General features: G+C 37.4%; 1 protein-coding gene across 1 annotated transcript in view; it reads right to left on the bottom strand.

Annotated features, from left to right (window-relative positions):
* Positions 1-392: 392 nt before the first annotated feature.
* Positions 393-15,585, bottom strand: part of USP16 (ubiquitin specific peptidase 16) — a 26,944-nt gene continuing 11,751 nt past the window's right edge. Inside the window, exons 7-18 of the mRNA XM_042457128.1 lie at positions 14,837-14,932; positions 13,019-13,149; positions 12,164-12,251; positions 11,061-11,139; positions 10,189-10,280; positions 8,369-8,425; positions 7,213-7,386; positions 5,566-6,226; positions 3,934-4,028; positions 3,204-3,290; positions 776-932; positions 393-677 (exon numbers count right to left, since the gene is read on the bottom strand). Coding sequence (XP_042313062.1) covers positions 547-677; positions 776-932; positions 3,204-3,290; positions 3,934-4,028; positions 5,566-6,226; positions 7,213-7,386; positions 8,369-8,425; positions 10,189-10,280; positions 11,061-11,139; positions 12,164-12,251; positions 13,019-13,149; positions 14,837-14,932 — 1,848 coding nt within the window. The 3' untranslated portion in view covers positions 393-546. The remainder of the gene's footprint in view (positions 678-775; positions 933-3,203; positions 3,291-3,933; positions 4,029-5,565; positions 6,227-7,212; positions 7,387-8,368; positions 8,426-10,188; positions 10,281-11,060; positions 11,140-12,163; positions 12,252-13,018; positions 13,150-14,836; positions 14,933-15,585) is intronic.

Here is a 15,585-nt window from a genome sequence, read left to right as displayed (position 1 = left end):
ACCATGTATGAACTGAAAGTGGAACCCAGCTTTCTGCTATGTGTTCTAACCACTACAGAATTGATCCTTTGTATCAACCAATTCAAGTATGCCTTGCTTGAAAATATTTTTTTTAAAAAAATTCTAAAAGCAAACCTTAATTGCCATTTTATATAAAGGACAGCATTTTACTATACATTGTATGTAATGGGACTATATATCCATGGGCATCCAAACTCCTTCATATACCAAGTGCCCACTGTACCACTTTGTGGTTTTTTTTTCCAGGTTTTCTAGTACCTACATAGCTAAAGCTAGAAGGGTTTTTAAAGGGGGCAAAAATTCTCAATTAAATGACAAATAAGCCCTCTACGCTACATAAAATAAGGATAATTCATGTTAGCTACCATGAGTTAGTTTTAAGGATGTATTTTTTATTTAAAACCAAGAGTAAAATTTTCAAAATGCAAATTAAATAAATGTACACAGGTCAGCTGCATAATTTGCTGAATCCAAGTTTCCTTCAGATCAATTGGTTGTAGAGCAAGTCTCAGTTCCTTAGATAATTTACAGTAGTCGTTCATAGAATAGGAGGTATGCTTGTGCATTCAGCACTTTGGATATAGGCACTGCTTTCACCTGGGTGTCACTTATATGAAACCATTGTCCTTTGGCTGATTCAGTCTCTTCTGTATCTGCTGAAATGGGGGGAAAGCAAGCAAATTTGCTGTGTTATAACATTTTGGCCATTAGAAAATTAGTTTTACATTGGTCTTTCAGGGTACATTCTACTTACTTTGCTGAATCCTGCCATGGAGGACAAGATCAGAAAGTTGGTTGGCAGTAGCTCTTGTCTTCACATAAGCAGTGTAGTGGCCAGATCTCATAGTACCACTATGTTCAACAATTCCATATAGGGCATACAGGACCCTTGAACTCCCTTCTGCAACATTCTGTGAAAACACAAGAGCATTTAAGGCAGCTTGATTTTATTTTGTATGAATGAAAAAGTTAACATTTTAAAATTCCTCTGTGTCCACACACAATATTTTCTACTGTGTCTTGATTTGGATTTAAAGGGATTCCTTCCTAAGAAAGCAGCAGTATGTTTCGCAGTAGGAGATGAAAGATATTAGGACACCTAGTTCTTGTTGAAAATGGTGGTTGCAAACAAAATACATCAGAACAGAAATGTATCCATCACATTTTAATCCATAAACTAGGATACTATGAATTTCTTGACATCGGGAAATGTTCTACCAAGGATGCCATTATAATGGTTTTATCTTCCCTTCCAGCCCTCATGATCATTGCAGTCCCTGAGTCCTAGCCTATCCTAACAACCAGTATTTGGGAAAGTCAGACAAAAATTAATGACAGAGAACTCATTCAAGTGGATATTACCAGGACGTAATGCCAATGATTTTCTGGAGGGGTCTGAAGGAAGTCTTAGGTGCAGAGTGGCAATGAAAAAAGGGTGGAGTCATTTCAGGGATCAAGAGAAAAGATGAAAGAAAGTGATGGACCTTGATGGAAGGTGACAGAAAATGATGTGCTAGGATACAAGCTGGTAGTAAGGAATACATATTGAGCTTTATGGAATAGAGGCTATACTTTGTTGGGAAAAAGTGGAAGAATAACAAGGGGCAATAAGGCCATAGAAAGGTTGTTTTTTTAAAAAAAAATAAGTACGTGCAGGAGTCAGGAGTGTAAAGTCAACACAGGAGGATTTAACATGGGATCTTGCAGTGTCAGCAAATAGCTGGAAAGAAATCAGGAACCCAAAGAGAAAAAGACCAGAAAAAGAGAACATAGACCCGGTACAGACGGGCCTCATGGCACATCTTGATGACGTGCTAGAGTTGCCTCGGGGCGTCTCTTACAGACTCGCCGCAACCCTAGCACGTCTTCCATAAGTCAAAATGGCGGTGTCCTGTACAGATGGGCGCTGCTATTTTGATGCGACGGACATCTAGCGTCTGCATGTTGCGGCACCATAATGATGTCGCGAGTGTGCTATTGGTGCACTGCAACGTCATGGTGCAGCAAAAGAACCCACTTTTGTGGGTTCTTTTTGCTCCGCAAGGAAGCTGCACAGTTTGTCCGCTGCGGCTTCCTCGTGGAGCAAACCAGGGTGCCTGCAGACCGCCCTTTTTGAGCGGTCTGTACCGGGCCATGGTGACAACTGCCAGAGCAGCAAAGTTATTTTGGTAACCTAATGAAAAAAGTGACATGGTGTGGTGACAGACCAGGGCAAGGGTGAGAAAGTGCTTAAAGTGAAAAAAGCCAAGGCTATGTGACTTTTCCACAGAGTGTATGTTGTTATTGCTGGATAAGAAGAATGAAAACTAAGTGGTTTACTTGAGAAAGATTAAATGTGCAATCTTTTGGACTACTATGATTGTGCTGAAAAATTAAATAGAAATATTAGAGAGAACAATGGAAATGCAGGACTGGAGGGAAGGAGAGAGTTCTGACAATGCAAATGATATTAAGTAGTACTGAAAATACTGGCCACAATGAACCAGAGACAGTACACTGAAGGATGAAAACAATCTCAAGGAGTGATATGATAACATTGAAAAGTGAAGTACTGTCTGAGGAAAGAATGTGAGACACATAGATTAAAAACACAGTAAAAAAAACAAAAAGAAAGTTCATCATTATATGAGGAGGCTGTGCCTCATGCAACAGTTCTTACAGTTTTGAGGGAGGGTGGGATCAGCCTATACAGTAAAGCCAACCAAAGACATACTAGTTCTAGGAATTAGGGCTTCTTTATGGTGATAGTAGATCTTGATATATCTAGTTTTTTTCTCCCTCCAGGTCTGTGTCTTCCTGGTTCAGTCATTTGGTTTCAGAATGTAACATACATACAGTTCAACTTAGCAGTGGAGTTAGATGACTTCCTAGTCTACTCAATAAGCTAGGTAAATTCTGCACCCGGTGTCATGATCCCAAGAGAAGACAAATATATATATATCAAGGAGTTAGTTTTGTCTTAAATGGCACTGAACCAGAATCGAACTCCAGCTCCTTGATTTTTGTATGTGCATAATATATACATGGTAAGCATGTTTATTGGATGTACATACATTATGTTTTTAAGCATACAAGTTAAATTTATGACACACACACAGAGATTCTTTTAAAAAGCCCTTTTACAGAAAAAGTGGGGGTGTTGAGAAATAATGGAAATTAAATGTACTTCTTTCTTTCTTTACCTTGCACTTAACTGAACAGAAAGGAGCCAAATCTATTATTTCAGGAAATGTTATGTGCTTGTTCACTTTTTGGAGATTATATCCAGCCTAGGAAAGAACCACAGAAAGACACAAATAAAATGCATGCTATCACAAAACAATACTCCTACTTTTTCAGTTTGAAATATTGCTTCTTCAACTCAAAACATAAAAGTAATATGCCAGAGTAAACTGCCATTTGCTACATTTCCCTAAATGTTAACAAATGTTATCTACCAGAAAGGCCCAGCACTACAGTTCTGCAGATGGTAAGTGTTGTGGTCTTCACCTACCAAGGACAAGGAGGGAGCTGCTGCTGAGAAAGCCCTTTCCTGCATTTTCATTAGACATCCCTGTGAGGATGGCACAACTAAGAGAAAAACCTCTCAAGAATTTCAAAGACTGTGCAGGTTTGCATGGGAAAATGTGGTTGTCCAATAACCTGAATCTGAGCTGTACAGCTCATAACCAGCCATCCACATTGTGCCCAGAAACACAGCAGTAGCCTGTGGATCTGCTCTAACAAGGGAATCATATGTTTTCTGTAACCAACCCTTGCCAACAGTGTGGATGTAACTTTTGGGGCTAGCTGAGGCTCCTGAGCACTTTCCAAAAGCAGCTCTGTGTAGAGTACAGTGCAACAGTCCAAAATATCTTGAGCTGCCCTGCTAACAGAGAGTTTTAGAAATTTTACAAATAAAGTTAACAATACCTGTTGAAATCTTTTTAAGTGAAGAGTTAAAATTGGAGGCGCAAGAGAAATAAGCATTTGCTTTTTGGCATTAGTGTATACATGTTTCTTGGCATCTGGAGAAGAAGAGAAAAAACATGCTTTTTGTTATTGTTTAGTCAATTTCTATATCACTTCCCATCCCTAATGCTATTTTCAAGTGACATACAGAAATAAAAGCTTTAAAAAGAAAAGAATGCTTTATGTTGTGAAACTGTTCTTAATTTTGCATATAATGGATAAAAGAAATCAGGAACAATCCATCCAGATGGCAGGCAGGTATCCTTCAGATGCTTTAGGCTGTAGGCAGCATGCATATTTGCCAGAGATTATAAGAAATATTCAGCCAAAAATATCTGGAAGCTACTGTGTTGCCAATCCCTGATATAAAAAACTGAACACAGGTTTATCTATGCACAATAATCAATGGAAGCCAAATGGAATTTGTTTCAGATAAATTGAGAACACAACCATTTATGCTTTCTAAATTTATGAGAACTGGAGATTTTTACTCTTAACAAATTGAAAAAAATGTAACTTGAAAACAAATTAGCATACTAAAAAGCACAGTCTCTGAACACATGAAGCAATTCTGTATTTCCTTTCACAGGAAAAATGTAACAGATCTGAGAACTGGATTCTGAGATTACATTTGCTACCTGTTTCCAAGACAGAAGTACAGAGACTGAATGCTACAATTAGCTCTCAATCAAAACAAGGATCAAAGCCTATGAAATGTCCTTTGAGATAAACAGAAGCTCAGTTGCAACACATGAACCAGTGTGTTTGTGTCTCAACAATGAAAGCATACACTTGGATTTTGTTCTCTATTGCAAAACTACTGCTAATTACCATCCAGTATTTAAATATATGTGTTTTTCATTATGAAATCTGGTAGAGTATTACCTATTTCTTGATAATGTACTACCATTGCTATCTTACCTCGTGAGATGTTAGAAGAAATGACCAGCAATGGAAATAGAACTATAACAGAGAAGTGGAAGCTAAGTCATATGTAGAAAAAAAGGTGCCAGCCACAGATGCTGGCGAAACGTCAGAAAGAAACTGCTAGAACATGGCCACATAGCCCGAAAAACCCACAAAAAACTATGGATGCTGGCCATGAAAGCCTTCGACTTTACAAAGTACAGTACTGCATATTATGCCACACCCCACTCAAGTAGTTCTCAACCTTTTTTCACCCTAGAAGTCCCAGTCAATGATCAATGATTCAGGAAATTGAAATCCTAAATATCTGGAGGACTAAAGATTGAGACTGTCCTACTCCCAGTAACCTGATTGTTTGCCTAAACAAATGGTATACAGAAGCAGAAAAATAACAATATTTACCATTATCAAAATTGCTATATTCATTCAGCTTTGAGTAAGTTACTTCTTCAACTAAATTGCATAGACACTTCAAAATTGGCAACAACAATGCCCTAGATGGCCTTGTGAGAAGGCTACATGGAAAACCATCTCATGCACTCATAAAAACAAAGAAGTATCACACTCCTTCCACACTCTACTAAAACAAGTGCTCTGTGAAGTTATTTCTACTAGATGGGGGGGTGGGGGAGATAAAGAGTTTTTAGAAGGTACAACATGGCGTACTTTTTCCAGGAGTCTTTGGTCCACAAAGCTGCCTGCGTGTGCATACATCACAGAGGAGTTTATTGTTCTCACAAAGTTTTTCATTATGAGTGAACTGATATAAGCAAAGAAGGATTGAGCTTTCGTCTGTATTCATTGCTTCTCTGTTTGCAAGAGTACGAAATGCTGTTTCTGGGTCCTCATTCACTATTTCGTACATTTTTGTTTCTGAATTATGAAGTTTACTGAAGCTATCTGTATCATCATCAGCTTCTTCATCCAAGGACAGTTTGTGAAAACCATTGGCAGTATCCTCATCTTCCTCAATACTATCTTCTTTGAGAGACAAATGGTCAAATTTATTGACACACTCCACAACAGAAACTAAGCCTTCTGAGGGAACTTCCATACTAACTTCATTATTTGCTATGTGGTCGGAATTCTCTGTGTTTACATTGTGCTTTCCTGTATTCTGGGTTTCAGTTGCTATATTATGTCCATTTATACTGTCTTCACATGGGTTTAATGACTCTTCCTCTTGCTTTAGGCAAGTTATCTCAGAGTGACTTTCAACAGTTTCTGTTCCATTGCTACAACCATGGTCAACTTCATTTTTTTCAGAGGCACAGCTGTCTGTTAGAGGGATCACCTTTTCCTGAAACTTTTGCTGACGGCGCTGGTTCTATCAAGTGAAATACACAATATATTAAGAATTTATACCATAAGGAAAGTTACATGAATTTGTGCCAGATATGACATATAAGATATGGCTTATACCATATAGTTGGAATAAACAAATTATATTAATTAATACTGTATAGAGATATTCTGACAAGTTATGCATGTGATCTGACTATATCTAATTCAAACCATAGTTTAATGTTACAATGTATAAGTCATGATTGCCTTAAGCTCACACTCTCCTCAACCCCTAATATATAGGAATGTGCAACAGCACTTAGTTTCTTAGAACACTGTAGCATTAAATATATGTGCTTGCTAATGAGGCAAACTATGGTATTCTGAAACTATTGTTTCTCTAAAATTCTGTTCAAAAAACACGATCAAATCCTTATTTAAGGGTACATTACAGTTTGACCAAGTCACAGATTGCTGCATGTTATGCAATCACAAACAATGGCCAGGATCCAATGGGGCATAGTAAAGGGGGCAATTTCACATCCATGTATGCAGTCAAATCTGCTCTAGAGGACTAAGAAACCTTCTACAAAATAGCTTCTGATGGTGAAGATGGCTGCAGGGGACAGAAGCATATATGAGAATTAGATTCACATTACAGGATGTAGGCCTATAATTTATCACAAATTTGGAAGTTTGTTCAGAAATTGCAGCATCCAAGGTGAGGGAGGAGAGAGAGAGAGAGAGAGAGAGAGAGAGAGAGAGAGAGAGGATATATAACTTCCAAACTTACCACTTCTTATTTATACAATTCTAAACCATGAGCGGGACAACATGTGATACCACAAGTCTGGTATCACAGGTCCCTAGATGGTGTTTGTGTTTTAAATAAGGGTGAGTTTTTTTCCCAGTGATGGTGGTATAGGAGGTTATAACCTTTCAAGGTTGTCTAGGGGGCTAATGTGGCCCTCTAGCCTCTGACGGTTGCCCAACCCTTGTTTACCCATTTTTACTCACTCCACTACTAACCTTTGCTTGTTTTCTTGCCATTTTCTTTGCCTTTTTCTGAAGATGCTTACTTGTACCAGGAGTCTCCTCTCGGTCCTTCAAATAACAGTCATTTTCTATGTTGTCTTCATCATTTTCCATCTCATTTTCCTGTATCTTTTTAACGTTTTTCTCACCTATTTTTTTCTTACTACCCTTAAAAAGAAAAATATGAACTGTTTGGACAGGTATGGAGTGGTAATATTAGAGTACAGTTCAATACATATTTTGCAAAATATGCAGTCTGGCATATTTAATGAGCATTAAAAATAATGAGAAAAATAAATTGTTATTGTTTACAATACTTTGCAGGGAAGGAGAATTTGGCCTCAGTTTTCTTGGCTTTATTCAAGCCCTCAAAAAAAAAATGTGCCAAGCTTTCTTTCACATTTTCACAAAAATATATTTTTGTGATGTTAACTACCACATTAAACATAGCATGGAAGTAGGAGAAATTCTACAGTTACACTATGTATAATTAGTTTATTCTATAGAATCATAGTTGGAAGAGACCAAAGGGGCAACGCAGGAATACACAATCAAAGCACTTCCAATAGATGACCATCCAGCCTCTGTTTAAAAACCTCGAAAGAAAGAGACTCCACCACTCCAAGGGACCTTGTCCACTGTCATACAGCTTTTACAGTCAGGAAGTTCTTCTTAATGTTTAGGTGGAATATGCTTTCTTGTAGTTTGAGCTATAGATCGTTTGCTTCTTTTGAGTGTGTTCCACTGTGAAACAGCTCTTACCGTCAGGAAGTTGTTCCATTATTATTTGACCCTCATATGTTGTGGATTTGGTAGCAGGCACAACATGTGAAGAATAACGTGTACCTGTTTGCCTGACTCTGTGATTTCCTTACTTTCAGTTCTGTTTGTCCACATCCTGGAAAGACTGAAGACCTCTCACCTTCCAATCTTTCCAAGCTCTCACTTTAGCTGAATGGGGAAAGGTCTTCATATATAGAAATTTCTAGATCTCACCCACTTAAATTATGTGTCTTTTGTACATTTTCTCATAACCTGTTAATGAATACTGTCTTCTTCAAATGCTTCTTCCATTTTTGCTGTTTCCAGAATCTTAGCAACACAACGTAGATTGTACAATCTAAAGAAAGGCTCACATCTTTATGCTTACCTGTTCATTGAAAACTGGGAGTGAAAGATCAAGGAATGACTCATGCACTAATGAAACCTGAAATAAATATTTGAGTCCATTAGTAGGAGAACTAATAGTAGGAGAATTTAAAGTATCATATATCTTAGAGTCAGTGTGTATGAATTTAGCTGTACTGCGAAACTACTAGAGCTTGCAGCTGCTGGTGGAAAAAATGTCCCAAATTCCAATGCCACTGGGGAGGGCAGGGAGTTTGAAGCTAAAATTAGGCATTTAAGAATAATTAGCCTTATCCAAGAAAAGTAGTTAAGCAAGATGCCAGTACTGAGTAGTTTGCTTTGAGTCCCAGTTTTGGGGAAAGGGCAGGATATAAATAAATAATTTGGCCTCTGTTCTTCTGGCTGAACATAAAAAATAGAAATCACCAAAAATAAATTCTTTCCAAATACTTCTCTCTCAACAAGCTGCTATTTTATTCCACTTACATACAGATTTCTTAAGAACAGGAAAGTTTACTTTGCAAATTAACAAAAGGCTGAAAGCACATTCAAATCTACTTTTTACTTTCCTCAGTGCCTCTGCAGTCTTTATTAATTCCCCATTCCCAAACCAGAAAGGGAAAAAAAAATCTGACTAAGATAACAGTCATAGGATGATTTCTGAGGGAAAAGAAGAAAAGAAAAAACTCATTTTGGAAAAAAAATGTTTACACTGGATCTTTTTAGGAAGCTAGTGTAAATTTTTGGAGAGAACCCACTGGCAGGGGGAAGAGGGGAGATAAGGCTCATGTAGAAAAATGCCATCTGTGCTATTAGTCATTCTCCTTAATTTTGTGGGAGAACCAGGCTGTTTCTTGCTGAGTGGAAAGTGAAATATGTTTTGCATGTGTTCTCAGAGGAGCTTTCATTATATCCTTGGCAAGTGAAAACAGCAGTAGCAATAGCAAGTACATTTCTATACCGCTTATCAGTGAAATAAGCATTACCTAAGTGGTTTACAATGTATAAGCTAATTGCCGCCAACAAGCTTGGGTACTCATTTTAGCAACCTACTGAAGGATGCAAGGCTGAGTGAACCTTGGAGCCCCTGGGATCAAACTCACAACCTTGTGGCTTACAGTACAGGCATTTAATCACTGCACCACCAGGGCTCCCTAAATGAAAACCTAAATGAAAACATTTTCTAGATATTAAAGCTGGACCTAATTTGTAGGGCGCTGTATAAGATAAACCACTAAACTGGAATAAAAATGCAAACCTGGACAAACAATGGCATATAGGAAACATTATATGAAATTAAGACATGAATAAGGTTAACAATTCAACTTTGTGTGTTTTGTAAATGATGGTAATGATATAGATGAACACGGTCTTCTAACTGATCTTAGGCCTGGTAAATTTTCGTGGATTTTTTCATCACAAATAATTTATTTTGCTACAGTCAATTATGAGAAAGGGGAGCAAAAAAACTATCCTAGCCATTACAATCACCAGCTATGTATTCAGCAACTCTTTTGAATTCTTAGATTGTACCTGGAGGATAACAGAATTGGCACCTGCAAAACCTAGCACCTGTAAAACTGCCCTTTCCTGCCTCTACACAATTGCTGGGATGCAGATCATTGAGAAACCTGTGCCACTCCACTGACTGCCTAAAAATACCTTTACGGGTCAGAGTGGGAGTTATGTGTTCCTCAAGGCATTACTGAACTCAAAATCTTAGCAGTTTCAGGCCAACACAATCAATAGTAAGCAATGATGGGAACTGAAATTCAGCAACATCTGTAGGGTCACACAATTTGCACTCCTACTTTGGACTATAACAAACATCAAGCCACTCACAGTTTGGCACTCCTCACACATTATTGTACTTGTTAACTCGCCTCCAAAAACACGATCCACAAAGGTCTGTGTTATCTTTCTCTTTTCATATTCTGAAATGTTAGACAATATATTAATAAAGCAATCAAACTTTTTAATTTTAAAATATGCACTTGTTTTATAACAATACTGAACTGGTCATGTTCGCATATCATACTAAATTTTTATTCATGTTGTGTATATACAGTCAAGCAAATGACAATTTATTTTCGTTACTTCTGTCCTGTTTTTCTCTATTTTGTCAGCTTCTGCTTGAGAGGAATTGTTGGGAAAACAACACAGGTACAAGTAAAAGTTCACACAAAAGAAAAAGTCATTTTTTAAAGTGGGGGTTTGTTTGTAAGGATGAGTTCAGACATTAGTCAGAATTCAACAAATTATACCCAGGCTGTTACATGTGAATCTAATCAGTGATTAGAAAAGAAACGGTCAAAAGACAGAATAAAGACATTAGAGTTCCCGACTAGGAAAGAGGTGATGAATGGGGCTGCCAAATAGTCTCAAAGCACAATGTGAACATTTTAAATATTAGTTGTTCCTTTTTTTCTCCCCAAAATTATAGAGTAGAATCTATCAATCTGCTTTAAGCATGCCAAAAGGATGCTGTCATGTGCACCTGAGGTGGGGAAGTCCACTGAATAATTTAACCCTGCACTCTATACTGGTCAATGACAGAATAAATTTTATTACATTACATTAACCCTGCACTCCATTACTCCAGAAATAACCTGACGCACAAGTGTGGTTTTTGTGAGAAATGTGCACACATGTCTCATTAAGACTTTGACTCCATGAAAGAATCCAAGAAATGGCCAACAGATAGCAAAAGTTACCTTTGATCTTCTTTTTTAGTTCTTCATTTTCTTTGTCAGCAGAATTATTCAGTGCCTTAAAAATCCCAGCACAGATCCTCTAGACAATATAATTTTAAATGTTTATTAAACATAAGTATATATTTTATAAAAACAAATAAAAATAATACAGCTTTTTTGAGGTCCAACCCCCATAATAATAATTAAATGGAAATATAACCTTCAAGCACAAATTATTCTACCAATAAATATGCTATGTATAATATGGTACCATTCTTTCTGAGCATATTGTTTTAAAGACAGATTATCCCTCCCACCAACACCCACACACATATATTTGATCCAGTGGACGCTTCCAGTGACACAGCAAAAAGGGAGAGGGTTTTTGACATTTCTACAACCACTGAAGCCCCCAGCACCAATTCCCCTGCTATCTCAAGGAGTTCCCCAACCTGCCCAAGCAGATTTGTATAGGGGAGGATACAGGGAATAACAGAAAATGATTGAGGATGGCATCCCTCCCTATTCCCAGATGGACATCTATGCTGGATGACACTAACTGGATGCAACCTATTTATTTTTTAAAAAAATTATACATACAAACAAAAACTTGAAAAAGCAAAGAAAAAAGAGAAAAATGTAACAAACAAGGGGGAAAAAACCCCAAAACCCAAGAAATATTTATATTGATTTCTGACTTTCTTTATAATGGTTATAAATCTTAGCATCAAACTTTTAATTTTTTAAATATGAACTTCTTCAACTTAGCTAAGCCTAATTATCAGACCCCAGAATTAACATATTATTTTCATTTTCTGCAAGTCAATGAAAGGCTTCCAATCTTTCAAAAAAGTAGATGCAACTCATTCATATAAAATTGGTTCAATATATCTGATTCATATGGAGAGACTTGCATATATATATGACAAAACCCTAAAGATGGTGATAATTATAATAATGATAATAACTGCAGTCTAAATCTTACCCATTATGTCCATGAGAATTCACAGCTAGATTTTGTAGCATGAATTTTTCAAAAAACTCATTCTCCTAAACACTAGAAGTTGATGAAGCAGTATGTGAAATTCCAGCAGCCACCATACCAATGATGATTAGATACCTACTTGGACTTCTTCTGTTCGCATTCCATCTAGTAAGTAACGAAGCAGCTCCTGGCTGTCCTGTTGCTGATACCCTTTAAACCGTATGGCTCTGAGTAAGAAAGAAAACGAAAATAATATGGTCACAGATTAAAATGGATATCACTTTTGGTTCCTGGAAGACATATGGAGAAACAGCTGAAAACCAGGGCAAAAGAAAAGAGCGCTCAACAATGAAGAACAAAGTCTCACATCACCTTCAGATGTTCAGGTTTGTTTATCTTTTTATGCTACTGCCCCAGGAAATTGTAACAATAATCTGGAAATATTGTAATTACTTGTTTCATTGCATGGTCTTCCATATAATTTTGGTATGGAATAAAAAAAGTGCAGGGATATAGTTTCTTCAAGAGAATTACAGCACAAACCTACATAGGTCTGTTTAAAAATACCACTTACTTCCTGTTAAAATTGTACAGGATTGAAAACTTCAAATTCTAGAACTATTCGATGTCTGGATTGTTTAAGGGGCAAGATCCAGCAGTGGGCTTTTCCTGCAGATGAGTGGAATCCACTGATATTGAAAGAGGGCCAGTTCCTGCTACCCACTCCACCTCCTGTGGATCTACAAATATAGTTCTGGAAGGTTGGAGTAAGTTTTGGGGCAAAACAGAGGGATGCAGGGTTTGGGAAAGGAAAGAAAGTTTTGAAAATTCACTTGCATAAATTTGGATTTAGTCAACTGATGTTCATAAGGGCATAGCAATTAAGAAAGTTATAAGTGATTAGGTCAATTCCCTACAAAGCAGCCAATACATGAAATATGTTGTACTAAATCCGTTTTTCAATATTAGTATTGCCTTATACGGAGATACTCACTTTTTACAGATCTGGGAGAAAAGCTCTTTAGGAGTCACAGTTCCCTTTTGTGTCTCTTGCATTTCTGTCAGAAAGTGGCACATTGCTAAAGTAAGGGGTCTTGGCTGATCAAGTGTAACTTCTAGGGTTTCCTGAACACCACAAAAAGAAAGCAACTGCATTACATATTTTTAAACAGCAGCTTTGCTAGCCAATAATCTGAAACTGGAAAACAGACAGTTCCACTCTCTTAAGCAAAGGCACATTATTTTGTAGATTTAATGATCCACATCTAATGTAGTATTCATAAAAGAGCATTCTCACAGAATGAATTCTCTGTTCTCTCTTTGTACTTCACCCCTACCAAAAGTTTCTCATAAAGTTTAGAGAGCTATGAGGAAAGGCTTAGGAGTTGGGGCAAGGGGGGGATTGTAGCATAGGGAGGGAACTGAGGGGGATATGTCATCCGAATTTGCCAGTCTGGCTTAGAGGGGTGGGTGTGTATGGAGGAGGAGAAATGTGTATCCTAAAAGGAAATCCAGCCCCCAACACAGCCTTTCATTTCAAATGAAGATCCAAATGCTGGGAAACAAGGACACTGGCCGGGGGGGGTGGGTGGGGAGGAAATTGGTATCATTAAGACATAAATATATATCTGCAGTCCTGTACAAACTTAACAGGATGTAAGTAGCTTGTGTGTTCTCCACTTCCCATTTCATGTGGCCATGAGGAGATCAGAAAGTTCTGATTCTGTTTATAAAAGCTTATGTCAAACTTAATGTGCTGGGTTGGCCTATAACACTATTTACAGTTATACAAATCTGTTCAGATGTTAAAGCTCTCCATAGCAGTTCATGTTGACCAACATGGCAGGATCTTTGATTTAATTTATATCCTACCTTTCTCCCAATATAGGACTCAAGGTAACTTACAAAATTAGTTAAAACAAAATACAGTTAAAACAATGGATAACACAAAAGTTAAAGAATAATTAGAATCATAGAGTTGGAAGAGACCTCAAGGGCCATCCAGTCCAACCATCTGTCATGCAGGAACTCATAATCAAAGTACTCCCGATGGATGGTCACCCAGTGCCTCTGTTTAAAGACTTCCAAAGAAGGAGACTCCATCACACTCCAAGAGTGTGTGTTCCACTATCAAACAGCTCTAACTGTCAGGTAGTTCTTCCTAATGTTGAGGTGGAATTTCTGTTCCTATAGTTTGGCCTATAATTTGAATCCATTGTTCTGGATCCTATTCCATGGAGCTGCAGTAAACAAGCTTACTCCAGCTTCAATAAGACACTCCTTCAAATATTTAAACAGGGTTATCGTATCACCTCTTCACCTTCTCTTTCCCAGGCCAAACATACCCAACTCCCTAAGTCTCTCCTCATAGAGCATGGTTTCCAGACGTTTCACCATTTTGGTTGCCCTCCTCTGGGCACGCTTTAGCTTCTTAACATTCCAGGTGAGGCCTGACCAAAGCAGAATAGAGTGGTACTATTACTTTCCTTGATCTAGACACTATGCTTCTATTGATGCAGCCTAGAATTGCATTGACTTTTTTAGCTGCAGCATCACACTGTGGACTCAGCCATAACATGAAAGTGCAGTTCATTATTGTCACCACAAAACAGAAGAGGAGAGCATGCAAAGATGAAGTTATTTCATCTGATACAAAACCACAGTCATGGCGCAATTGCTTAGGCCACCTCCTCACTAAATCCATCAAAAAGTATGCAGAAGAACAATTTAACCTTGAAGAGAGAAGTTGCTTAAAGTGTTTAAAACCACCTCTTAATTATTTTAACATATCACAAAACAGCAGTGTACGTACTGCTACTGAGAATTCAGGGGGCTCAATTGTAATTGTAGAGTCAGCCATTTTAATCTCTTTCAAGAGCTCTCTCAGAACTGGGGTTTGTGATAAGTTCTGTAAGGAAAAATATACCAGGCATTAGACAGTTCAAAAATGTCTACAAGCTGAAATGAAAAGCTTTTAAAAACAATTATTTGAAAATTAATGTTCAGTTTTTAGTCCCTTGGGTCTATTATTACAGCTATTATAGCTGTGGTTTCGAAGTTTCCTTTTAACCTGGGGGAGGGGGATGATTATATTATATACATTTTGTTTTACTACACAGCAGTGGAAGAATAATGTAAACACTTAGTAAGGAAGCAACCAACATATCTGTATTTATGCACCAAAGAAACAACAAAGGTCCCAAAACAGAAAAATACATGTGGCCTGCCCCAAAAGGAGATTCTAAATTCAAAAAAGGGAGAGATATGCACCTAGTCTGGATGCTTTAGCTTTTTTGATTCTTTAATATTTGATGTTGTCATTATCCTGAGGGTTAATAATTTATTTTCCAATGCACATAAGCTTTTCAAAACAGAAAACATTAAAAGTAAAAAAATGTTAGTGTTAGCAACAGTATCTTAATAGCAGAACCTAACTTCTACAGATGTTTTGTGCAAGTGAAAAGAATATAATGCCACTGAATTTTCAAGATCTCCTAATCTCACAGCACCTCCACAAATTCCTCCAAGAAGGTCCTTCAGCCTGGAAGACTGTATAGGGAA

The sequence above is a fragment of the Sceloporus undulatus genome, chromosome 3 (assembly GCF_019175285.1).
Source record: "Sceloporus undulatus isolate JIND9_A2432 ecotype Alabama chromosome 3, SceUnd_v1.1, whole genome shotgun sequence".
Taxonomy (NCBI): domain Eukaryota; kingdom Metazoa; phylum Chordata; class Lepidosauria; order Squamata; family Phrynosomatidae; genus Sceloporus; species Sceloporus undulatus.
Note: the sequence above shows the minus strand (reverse complement) of the source record. Positions and strands in the feature narration are given on the sequence as shown.